Source organism: Podarcis liolepis (genome assembly GCF_965112155.1).
Source record: "Podarcis liolepis genome assembly, chromosome: 13".
In the NCBI taxonomy this organism is placed as follows: domain Eukaryota; kingdom Metazoa; phylum Chordata; class Lepidosauria; order Squamata; family Lacertidae; genus Podarcis; species Podarcis liolepis.
In genome coordinates, this window is record NC_139573.1 from 13,928,841 (window position 1) to 13,941,842 (window position 13,002).

The 13,002-nt window shown below is 39.4% G+C and overlaps 2 protein-coding genes across 6 annotated transcripts in view; both read left to right on the forward strand.

Annotated features, from left to right (window-relative positions):
* LOC310691346 (extracellular calcium-sensing receptor-like) overlaps positions 1-13,002 on the forward strand; it is a 168,182-nt gene that overhangs the window by 42,843 nt on the left and 112,337 nt on the right. The gene's annotated exons all lie outside the window — the stretch shown is intronic.
* On the forward strand, positions 546-3,549 carry LOC310691415 (vomeronasal type-2 receptor 26-like). Its single transcript, XM_083471191.1, has one exon. It carries the CDS (start codon positions 1,210-1,212, stop codon positions 2,239-2,241), a length of 1,032 nt encoding a protein of 343 aa, XP_083327317.1. The 5' UTR covers positions 546-1,209; the 3' UTR covers positions 2,242-3,549.

Here is a 13,002-nt window from a genome sequence, read left to right on the forward strand (position 1 = left end):
GTGGCCTTGGCATTTGCAGTCAAGGAGATCAATGAAGACCCTCACATCTTACCCAATATCACCTTGGGCTTTCACTTATATGACAGTTATAACAATGCAAGGAGCACATATCTCGCCACACTGCTGCTTTTATCCATGGTGGAGAAATTTGTCCCAAACTATATATGTGATGTTGAAAATAATCTGGCAGGGGTCATTGGGAGACTTGATTCTGAAATCTCCTTTTATGTAGCAACTGTTTTGGATATCTATAAGATTCCACAGGTAGGACAATACCTCGATTAGCTTACATAGAAAAAGAGGCTGAATTCACATCACCAGTTCAAGGTGTATCACCAATTCAGGGTGAGGATGAAATTTGGAGCAGAACCAGTTCCTTGGAAAATAAGGAAGGTACAGAATTACAATAAAAAGTAAAATAAAATAAAATTACCTGAATAAGGGGAAAGAAAGGCTCCAATACCAGAAAAAAATATGTCACACCCCCAATCTCTTAAACACACCTCCAGGACACTGATATCCCAAAGGCCAGTGAATGTTTAGAGGGAAAGGGTTTTCAAATTAAACATACTCTGGAGGTATGACAAATTGCAAGTGCAGTTCAATTCTGCAGGAGAACACTAATAGTACTGAGCAGCTGGTTCCAATGTGAAATAAATGTTCATAAGTGAAGTCTGAAAAGCCTTGAAAAGGAAAAGGCAGAAATGGAAGTTGTGGCAGTTGGGATTTGTGCATTGTGAAGACAAAAGAAGCTTCAGAGAAGGAATGCGTATCTGACCCGTGTTGCAATTCTGACATGGCTACAGTAAATAATGCCTCAAGTAGGAGTGGAGAATGCTCTATTAGGGAGGTGTGTCCCTCCAGTCAGTTTTATACATCGTACAAGACCCTGCAAGTATGCCTAAGTTTGTTTTGTTGTTTTTTTAAAAAAAATAGGAAGAATGCCCCCCCCTCATCAACAGAACAATTTTTTAACAAGCAGGAATGGGAGATGATCCCATTTTTAGGCAATTTGCATGTGTCTCTTTTGTATAAATGAGAGAGGGCATGCAACTCCTGATGGGTGGCAAAGTGCAAAGGGCATGTCTGACTAACAGGATTCATAACATGATGTGTATGAAAAGTTTGAAAGAACTCTGCAAATATTACTTTGTCTCTTCTCTTCCTCCATTTACTTATTTATAGCTTATTTATGGATCTGCTCCAGTGATGAATGATAAAAGCCCAGGGCTTCCCTTCTACCAGATGGCAGCCTCAGAAGCCCTTCAGTATGAGGGAATTCTCTCTTTGCTTCTGCATTTCAGGTGGACGTGGATTGGAGTCATTGCAACGGACAATGACAACGGAGAAAGATTTGTGCAAACCATTTCCCCAATGTTTACCAAGAATGGCATCTGCTTTGCATTCCTAGAAAGAATCCCCAATTTTAGTTTTATTTCTGAAATTACTGACATGCTACAACAGGGTGCAACAATAAGCCAGAAAATTTTTATCAGCAAAGCTAACGTAGTGCTTGCCTCTGGAGAATCTTACTCCATGGCAACTTTTAGATGGCTGCCAAACCTATCAGAACACGATGACATAAAAAATAATGTAAAAAGTAAAGTATGGATAATATCAGCCCAGGTTGAGTTTGCTTCATTTGTCTTTCAAAGGAACTGGGATGCAGGAATATTCAGTGGTGCTATATCCTTTGAAATTCACTTCCAAAACCCAACAGGATTTCATCAGTATGTTCTGCACAGAAACCCTTCCAGCACAGATGGGGATGGTTTTATCAGGGAATTCTGGCAACAGGCCTTTGAATGTGTAATCCCAGATATCACTGCAGACAAGGTGGAGGGGAATATTTGCACCGGAGAAGAGAAGCTGGAGAACCTTCCTGGATCACTTTTTGAAGTGAGCATGACAGGCCACAGTTATAGCATCCACAGTGCTGCCTATGCCGTGGCCCATGCTTTACATGCCATGTCTTCCAGACTCAGGCACAGAGGAATGGCATTCAGAGTTAGAGGGAAGAATCCAAATCAACAGTCTTGGCAGGTAAAGGCTGAACATTCTCAATTGGCAAAGCCCTGTTACTTCCTGACACTTTTTGTGTTCCTAAAATGCTTTCAGCTTGATCTTTCCTCTCAGAGTTCAAACATTTGTGGTAGTGTATTAGGAAGAAGCCTGGCATGCTCTGGTCCATGGGGTCACAAAGAGTCAGACACGACTAAACGACTAAACAACAACAATTAGGAAGAAGACAGCATTTTAAAAAGAGACATCACCTTGCCAACAAAGGTCCGTATAGTAAAAGCTATGGTTTTCCCAGTAGTGATGTATGGAAGTGAAAGCTGGACCATAAAAAAGGCTGATCGCCCAAGAATTGATGCTTTTCAATTATGGTGAATTTGAATTATGGAGAATTTGAACTATGGTGAATTATGGTGCTGGAGGAGACTCTTGAGAGTCCCATGGACTGCAAGAAGATCAAACCTATCCATTCTGAAGGAAATCAGCCCTGAGTGCTCACTGGAAGGACAGATCGTGAAGCTGAGGCTCCAGTATTTTGGCCACCTCATGAGAAGAGAAGACTCCCTGGAGAAGACCCTGATGTTGGGGAAGATGGAGAGCACAAGGAGAAGGGGACGACAGAGGACGAGATGGTTGGTTAGTGTTCTCGAAGCTACCAGCATGAGTGTGACCAAACTGCGGAAGGCAGTGGAAGACAGGAGTGCCTGGCGTGCTCTGGTCCATGGGGTCACGAAGAGTCGGACATGACTAAACGACTGAACAACAACAACAAATTAGGAAGAAGAACCCAGAACTGAATTTATAACTCTGCAGGCAGAACAGGAGATGGTACGAATATGATATCCTAGATGATTCCCCACATATTTTGCTGCTTGCAAATGGCAGTAGACCCTATAGGAAAGGGAAGTGATGGCTGCGCCCTTCTCTGAGCAGCTATTGCCCTGCATTTGAGGAGAAAACATTTTTTATCAGGGAAGCTTTGCAGCCTACTGAGATGCCACTGCATTCACAGATAGGAAGCAGTGGAATGGTTTAGAGAGATGTTCAGCATTCCCTCTATCCCATATTAACCAAATCTTTCCTTAGAGCAGGTGGTCACACACCACTGGTGTGTCTTCTGAGATGTTCAGGGAGACAAGGGAAGGAGGGAGCGAGCGAGCGAGAGAAACCTCTCTACTCATACATATTTAACTCATGGGCTAAATGAAGGGTTGTAAGAAAGACTGAGAAAGAGGCATGTGTGAGAAAGAAAACCGACTGGCTCTCTCCTTGATTCGACCTGAATCCACTGAGAGGTGACTGAACCACCACCCCCCCCCACTTGCTGTAGGTTCTGCCCACGGGGGGGGGGGAGGGGGGAATGCTCCACCCTGCATTAGACTGCAGTCTTTTCCAAACCCCTGTCTTTTCTGTTTTCAATCTAGCTCCATAACTTTCTGAGAAATATCTCATTTAACAATACTGCAGGAGATGTGGTCTTCATCAACCAGAATGGAGAGGCAGCATCTAGCTTGGATATTGTCAATTGGATTATATTTGCCAACCAAAGTTTGCACCGAGTGAGAGTTGGGAGGATAGATCCGCAGGCTCCTCCAGACCAATCATTACTCCTTGATGAAGATGCCATCACATGGCACAGTTGGTTTAACCAGGTAGGGTTGCATTGTTTTCTAATTCAAAAGAGATTAAGTATTGAATAAGCAATCATTATCCACCTGCAGGTGTACTCACTGTTCTTTGAGCCGCAAGTTGAGGAGTGGTGTATGACCAAACTATTGAGGTACCAGACTAAGAGCCAGAGGTTTACTGCTAGAAGCCACAGATGGATTTGGCAAGGTGGCCGGGTTTATGTTAAATAAGAAAAAAACCAAAGTAATGGTTAAGAATATGGACCAGAGTGTAATAGAAGCAATTCAACGAGAAACAGGGATTGAAGTGGCAAAGAAGGTAAAATATTTGGGAATATGGTTAACTTCAAAAAATATTGATTTATTTCAAAACAATTGTACACCGGTGTGGAATGGAATTAAAAAAGATCTGGAGGTAGGGTGAAGGATGAAACTCTCTTTTTGGATTAGAATCTCAACGATCAAAATGAGCGTGCTTCCAAAGATGTTATTCTTATTTCAAATGATTCCTATAATCAAAGGGACAACGATCTTTAAAGAGTGGCAAAGAGTAATTTCAAGATATATTTGGCAGGGTAAAAAGCCTAGAATACAATTTAAGTTATTAACAGATGCGAAGGAAAGAGGAGGCTTTGCCCTGCCAGACTTGAAATTATATTACGAAGCGTCTTGTCTCTGTTGGTTGAAGGCATGAATAAAATTAAAAAATAACAAACTGTTAGACTTAGAAGGATTTGATAACAGATTTGGATGGCACGTGTATTTATGGTTGGAGAAGAAGAAAAGTCATAAGGATTTTGAGAATCATATCTTCCGGAGATCTTTAATAGAAATATGGGATAGGTATAAAAATGTATTAGAACCTAAAGTCCCACACTGGCTGTCTCCATTAGAGGTTATGAGTGTAAAGAAAATTAATATGAGAGGGAATTGGATTACTTACGGTGATTTAATAATTAAAGAAGGGGGGGAATGGAAAATGAAGCCATATGAACAAGTAAAAGAACATGTGTTTGACTGGTTGCATTATTTCCAGGTAAATGAAAGGTTTAAAAAGGATTTTAAAGAGAGTGGATATACAGAAAAAGAATCGAAATTTCAAATAGAGATAATAAGTAATGATTATAAGATAATGTCAAAAATGTATAAAATGTTGTTGGAATGGCAAACGATGGATGAGGAGGTAAAGTCGGTTATGATACATTGGGCCAGAGACTTTGGTTATAATATACAATTGGTTGATTGGGAAAAAGTATGGAATGAAAATATGAAATTTACTGCATGTACTGCGTTAAAGGAGAATATTATGAAAATGGTATATAGATGGTATATTACACCGGTTAAGTTAGCAAAAATGTTTAAAACATGTAATAAGTGTTGGAAATGTAAGGAAAAAGAAGGATCGCTTTTCCATATGTGGTGGGAATGTAAGAAGGTAAAGGGTTTCTGGGAAATGATATATAATGAGTTGAAGAAGATGTTTAAATACACATTTGTAAAGAAACCAGAAGCCTTTTTGTTAGGAATAATAGGAAGAGAGATAAATAGAAGGGACCACAAACTTTTTCAATACGCAGTAACAGCAGCAAGAATATTAATGGCCCAAAAATGGAAACAATAGGAGTTAACGACCCTTGAAGAGTGGAGAATGAAACTTATGGATTATGCAGAATTGGACAAATTGACTGGGAAGATCAGATATCAACGGGATCACAAGTTTATCGAGGACTGGGGAAAGTTTACAGATTATCTGAAAATAATAATAATAATAATAATAATAATAATAATAATAATAATAATAAATTATTTATACCCCGCCCATCTGGCTGGGTTTCCCCAGCCACTCTGGGCGGATTCCAAAAGAATATTAAAATACTATGATACATCAAACATTAAAAGCTTCCCTAAACTTCCCTAAAAGCATATGTGACGAACAGACAACGCTAGTGGGTTTTAAAGAGGCTCTGTGAAGGTTAAAGATGTATTGTAAAAAAGAAATAGAATTGAAAGGATAATATTAAATGGCAATACTAAATATAGAGAATGCGTAAAAATGGAAAATATGTATGATTGGTGGAGAAGCCGGTGGAAGTCCAAAAAGTTGAAATTTGTGAATAATGTTTGAGATGGTGAATTTGTAAAAGGAAAAATTTAATAAAAATTATTATAAAAAAAGAAGCCACACATGGATTAAAGGCAAATATTTTATTAAGGAGGTTACAAAACAGAGGATACAATGTAAATATGCCTTAGGGGGATCCAAATTCCGACAAAAATAACAACAGCTAAATTGTCTCAGCCTAATCCCAACCATGCACAGACCACACTACAAGCTGCATCCACGCAAATGTGGTTATTGCACCACAGAATCCTCCATCTGAATGTGGGTCATTAGGTCCAGATCAAATATCAGTTTTTCTATGGAAAGGCCTGGAGACGGGAGGGCAGGTTTTCTTTCAGTCAAATAGAGCCTCTGGGTACATTTCCTCAGCACAAGAGTGTATACATGCTTAGAGACCATGAAGCTACAAAGTGGATTTCTTCACAGTCATTGTGATCTTGAAGCAACCTTACATCTAACATTGCAGACAAGTGGTGAGTTGGACTAATGAAATGGATTATTATTTTCCGTTGGAAGACTTCAACCACAATCCTAAGTAAAAAAGAAAACTATTGTAAATTAAACAAAAGCAATTGGGATTTATTTACACTTATTAAATACTGATTTAATAAGTATTGAAAGATGATGTAAGAATTGAATAGCCCCAGAGTTTTGTCTTTCTTGCTAGAAAGGTGGGGAAATGAGGTGGTTGGGGAAAGGAGGCATAATAATACTAAAGGAAGAAATCAAGGACAGCAGCAGATGCAGGAGACCACTAGTCTTCTAAGGGGGCCAGTGGAAGAGATGGAAGCAAGAGAAGTGGTGAAGATTGAGAGAGCGAAGGAAGGAAAGAAGAAGAAAGGTGTGATGAGCAAGAGACAGAGCATTAGGAATGGAGGCATCAAACTTTTTAAAAGAGTGATCTCAAAATATTTTTTAGAGGTATATTTTGTTTATAGCTTGCTGAGAAAAGTTTTGCAGCATTCCAGGGAGTGTCATAGGTCTTAGATAGCTTCATTCTAATTCATGTATTTGTCCAGAATATTTTTGTATTGGAATTCACAAAGATTGCATCATCATCATCATCATCATCATCATCATCATCATCATCATCATCGGAATACTCCACAATCTGAGTAGGTTTTCCCAGCCACTCTGGATGTCTTATTCTGAACTCTTCCCCAGGCAGCATCTGATGGGTCCAAGTATAGGTGTAGCCAACGGCACCAAAATCAGTTCAAGAGCTGCCGACCTAGTGGACAGCATACTCAACATTAACAAAATTAACAGGGAAACTAGAGTAACTTCAAAGTGTACTTTAATGGACAGGGCAATCTTTGCAGAACAGATGGGGTACTGCACATACCAGAGCAATATCAAGGGCATATCACATAACTTCAAACATTACTACTAATAATACAAAAAGAAACAATTGCTCTCTGTATAGTGATTACATATTACTGAAGTGCTGTGTCAGATTAGTAACAGAGAAAGGCCCGAGAACATAAAGGATTTCAAACTCAGCAAACTCTTTATGAACCTTCTGTTTTTTCATTTATGGATTAGACTCAGCCTCTTTCAGTCTGTACTGAGCGTTGTCTTCCAGGATCCAGCAAGAAAGTGAAGGAGGGACAGCCACCTTGCTGCTACGATTGCATCCCATGTGCAGAGGGGAAGATTGCAAACCAGGATGGTAGGAGAAATAAATAGATTAAATAGATCCAAACTTAGTACTCAGATTAAATAGAACAATAAACATTTCAGTAAACTGACATGATATGAGCTAAAGGTCTTTTCCTTAATATTATTTCCCCAGATATGAATGACTGTAATAAATGCCCAGACGAAGACTATCCAAGCAAGAACCGTGATGCATGTCTACCCAAGGATATCAGCTTCTTGTCTTATGAAGAACCTTTGGGCATCAGTTTAGCCTGCTGCTCTCTTTCCCTTTCCTTGATCACAGCTCTGGTACTAGGTACATTTATAAAACACCATGACACACCCATTGTCATTGCAAACAACCGAAACCTCACCTACACTCTCCTCACCTTTCTCCTGCTCTGTTTCCTTTGTGCATTGCTCTTCATTGGCCGACCTGAGAAGGTCATGTGCCTCCTCCGGCAAACAGCTTTTGGCATCATCTTCTCAACTGCTGTTTCTTGTGTCCTGGCAAAAACCTTCACGGTGGTTTTGGCCTTCATGGCTACAAAACCAGAATCCAGGATGAGGAAATGGGTGGGGAAAGGACTAGGCCACTCCATTCTCCTTTCCTGCTCCATTGTTCAAGCAGGCATATGCACTGTGTGGCTGGCAACCTCTCTCCCATACCCAGATGTGGACATGCACTCAATGACAGAAGAAATTATACTAGAATGTAATGAAGGGTCTGTGACCATGTTTTTCTGTGTCCTCATCTACATGAGCTGCCTGGCCACTGTAAGTTTTGCTGTGGCTTTCCTCGCCAGGAAGTTACCAGACAGTTTCAATGAAGCCAAGTTTATCACTTTCAGCATGTTGGTTTTCTGCAGTGTTTGGCTGTCCTTTATTCCTTCCTATCTGAGCACCAAAGGAAAATATATGGTAGCTGTGGAGGTCTTCTCTATCTTAGCCTCCGGTATTGGGCTTCTAGTTTGCATCTTTTCCCCAAAATGTTATATAATCATTCTGAGACCTGAGCTGAACAATAGGGAACAGCTAATAAGGAAGAAAAATTAAAGAAATAATAACTGTCCTTTGCTGTATCCTGTGCTTTTTTTCTTTGTGAGCAGTAGAATATTTGCAAACATGTGTTCAGCAGCTGCCTTATATATTTTTTTCTAGACCTGGTGATTCATGATAGTCTTGTGTAGTTTTTTATAGGAGGGAAAATAGATAAGGTTACCAGATATCCCCGTTTCCCGGGGACAGTCCCCGGATTTACAAATCAGTCCCCATACAAAATTCATTGAAGTTGAAAAGTGTCCCCGGATTAATCTGGAAAAATCCTATCCCCCATTCCCACCATCCTTCTGAGTAACACCCCTCCCCACCTTCTCACTATATAGAAGGATCTGGCAACTTCTATTTCAGTGTATCTGAAGAAGTGTGCATGCACACGAAAGCTCATACCAAGAACTAACTTAGTTGGTCTTTAAGGTGCTACTGGAAGGAATTTTTTATTCTGGAAAAATCTGGTAACCTTAAAGAAATAATAAAAGGGTCAAACGATCCAGGGCTATCTTCTACATAATTAACATGAGGTAACTTGGGTGGCTGAACAGAATATCAAATAAATTCATAGGGGATGTGAATATCAGTAGTTTGGATCAGTTGAAACAAAAAAACTGTGCAAGCTCCAACCCCAAACAAAGAAATGAATAGAGACAGAGGCCTCTGACACCTTCAGCCGCTAGCAGGATGGTTTCAATTTGTTTATTTTTCTGGATTTGCTTGGAACCCATGAGAAAGCAGGCTCTTGATGCCATTGAGCTCAGATTATGCAAGAGGTTGTATTTCCTATTATTCGTACTGCAAAATCCACTTTTGATATATTTCTTTTTTAAAAAAATAGTATTTATTAAGGTTTTAAGTTTACAAAAAGGCAAAAGAAAAAACACCAAATTAAACAATAGCAAAACAACACATCACAATAAAAAAACAGAAAAATAGAAACATTTTTTTAAAAAAAACAAATCGAGCCTTCCCATAACTTATCTTTCATTTGCTTGTTTCCCTGACCTCCTCACACCTCCCTTTTTTGTATTCTAAGTCAATTATCCATTTCAGCAAATCCTTTCCCTCTCTTCAAAATTTTTATCCTGAAAATTTATCTTGATTTTAATATAAGTTTACTTTCCCTCTTTTCACCAATTAACAGTCTATTTTTCTTAAATCTTTTATACATTTTTGCTAAAATCACATAGATTTATTCCAACATCATTCTAACATTCATTAATTTTACAATGTTTCTGTAAATAGTCTTTAAATTTCTTCCACTCTTCCTCCACCGACTCTTCTCCCTGGTCCCGGATTTTGCCTGTCATTTCCACCAGTTCCATATAGTCTATCACCTTCATCTGTCATTCTTCCAGAGTGGGTAGATCTTGTGTCTTCCAATACTTTGCAATAAGTATACTTGCTGCTGTTGTGGCATACATAAAGAAAGTTCTGTCCTTCTTTGGCACCAATTGGCCGACCATGCCCAGGAGAAAGGCCTCTGGTTTCTTCAGGAAGGTATATTTAAATACCTTCTTCATTTCGTTATAGATCATCTCCCAGAAAGCCTTAATCCTTGGGCATGTCCACCAAAGGTGAAAGACTGTACCTTCCGGACTTCCGGCGGGCGCGGATCCGGTTGCAGGCGAGGGTTTGTCTCTCCGGAGAGAGCTCTAGCTTTTTCGGCCGATTTGGGAGTCTTTGAGGGCGACAAAACTCCCGTTAACCCTCTGGAGGGTATCCAGAGGTCTTGGTGCCCAGCAGCGCGAAAGTGTCACTCGTCTGGTCGTCAGGTAGCCTTTGTATAAAGGCGAAGAGAGCGACGAAACGAGACACGGCAATTTGGGCAGCCATTACAGCGGCAAATTAGCGAAGTCTCGAGCCTGCAGGCTAAGCGCCTTGCCCTCGATACAAAGAAACTCAGATACGCAGAAAGAGTGCTGGGAACTGCAAAGGGGAAAGCGTAAGAAAGTATCTGAGAAGGAAGAGAAACTGCCGAGTTCAGCGTCAGCTTGTCTTCAGCAGGAAAAGACGCAGTGTGGTCTGCAGAGCCGAAGGAGAAAGTAAGTTACCGCTAGTGGTTATATTGTCCGTCCCTCCCATTGACTTACTTTGAAACTAGATCCTCTCCTACCGTAGAGGGGGAAAGGGAAATAATCGAGGGAGGGCAGAGAAATGCGGCACTAGAAAAAATCCAGTCGTCACGGCAACAGAGACACAGAACTACAAAGAACAAACTATATATATATATAAAAAAAGAAGATAAAAAGACATAAGGAGACTTCTGTTAAGAGGACATTTTCCAAGACTCCTGTGAGACGTCACATTAAGTGGCTTATTAGAAAACTCCGGGGGTAGAGAAGATTACTCTTTGGACATTCAGAATCACGTTTGCTATTGTATCGCTGTTTGGGAGCTTTCTTTATCTGCTACGTTTGTTATGCTTTCTTTATCTTCTTTCGGACTTAACATTCGGAACACGGAAAGAGGAAGGAACGGGGAAGAACAGTGCAAACAGCGTGAAACCACAAATAGGAAAGACTAATTGACTAACTCTCTGCACACCTATGATCTCTGCTTAAGAACTGACTCCCCCTGCTGGACTAAATTAAGCATTGCACCTAAACTTCGGAAAAGATTAACTGGAGACTCAGACTCTCATAGGCTAAGTGGTTGTTAAAGTGGTTGTTAAAGAGTGGGTGGAAGAGTCTGAATTGAGGCAGGAAGAGTGTATTCAGAATCTGGTTGGTGGATTTAATTAACCTCTTTAAAACCTCTGGAGGGGAGGGATAGTTTTTCTTTTCTTTCTTTTTGTTTTGTTTTGTTTTGTTTTTTTGGAAATAGACTCCCTTATTTTAAGTGGTTATTGTAAGTGGTTAAACATAAGAAGGTTAATACTATTTCGAGGGACTAGGACCTCTTAGGGGCTAAGTGGAAGCTGAATAGTTTAACTATAAGGAATACATCTACATTTTTTTTTTCCGGCATAAAAAGAACACCCAAGGTTTAAGGATAATGTCACATACGCAGAAGAAAGGGGCAGAGGGAGGTACCCCAACTGACAGGAGAGCTTCAAAACAAGAAACAGAATTTAGGACAGAAATACTGAGAATGTTCGCAGAAATAAAACAAAGCGAAAAAAATCTGGAAACAAAATTGGAACAGGTGGACAACAAAATTGGAAAAATGGACAAAAAAATTGAAGAGACAGTAAGTGAGCTTAAAGGACAGATTAAAGAGGTTTCAAAAAGAGTGGATGAGGGCCTAAAAAGGACAAAGCAGGAAATGAAAGAGATGAAGCGAGAGGAGGAAAGAATGAGAAATGAGATAGTAGAGTTAAATAAAATACAGGAAGAAATTAAAGACTCCATCGCAATGAATGACCTAAAACAGAGGGAGATTAACTTAAGATTGAGACAAATTCCAGAAGTACAAAACGAGAATATAAAAGAGAGATTAGTGAAGGAAATAGCACAGTGGATGGAAGTGGAAGAGGAGGATGTGGCTAGAACAATTATAAATGCGTATAGAATGAAAATTAAAACAAATAAAGCCAGAAAATATCCAGGGGACTGTTTAGTTACATTTAAAGATAGAGAGATGAGAAATTTGGTTTTGCAAAGAAACAGGGAAAAAAGACTATATATCGATGGGCATTATATTATCATATTTAAAGACATCCCCATAAGGCTGCTGAAACGGAGGGAACCGTATAGACCACTAGTTCAACTACTTAAAAAGAATAGAATTGACTTCCGATGGGAATTTCCGGAAGGGGTCTCTTTCTTTTACAAAGGTGTTAAAAGAAGACTGACTAGTCCTGAAGAAATAGGAAAATTCACAAGAAGATATAAAGAACTCCAAGTGGGAGAGGAAGAGGAGAAGGGTGCAGAAGGTAGACCTAGACTGAGGGAGGATTTAGAATTAGGTGAAGAGGCAGAACAAAGCAGAGGAGAATTAGAAGAAGAAGAAGAGGAGGAAGAAGGAGAGGAAACAGAAAGGTCATAGAGTAACATCTAACTCAAAGTAGTACTTAAAATATTATGTCTTTAAAATTATGGAATTGGAATGTTAATGGAATGAATGATAAGAAAAAACGCAATGGAATTGAACGCATTTTGAAGAAGAAAAATTTAGATATCATATGTCTTCAAGAAACTCATGTAGCCAGTAAACATAAGAAAATCCTTATCAACAAGAGGTTAGGAAACGAGTTTATCTCCTCTGATAAAAAGAAAAAAAGAGGAGTAGTATTATATATTAAAAATAACATTGAAACACATCAGCTATTTAAGGATGAGGAAGGGAGAATGATTGCTGTCCGTATCAAATGGCAAGGGGAAACGATGATAATAGTGGGAGTTTATGCACCAAATGGCAATAAAACAGAAGTCTTCAGATCATTGGAAGAAAGATTATTTGACTACATAGACCAAAAAATCATAATAATGGGAGATATGAACGGGGTGGTCTCAACAGAAATAGATAGATTAAGGAAAACCAAGACAGAAGGAGGGAAACTACCTAGGATATTTTTCGAAATGATGAAGAACTATA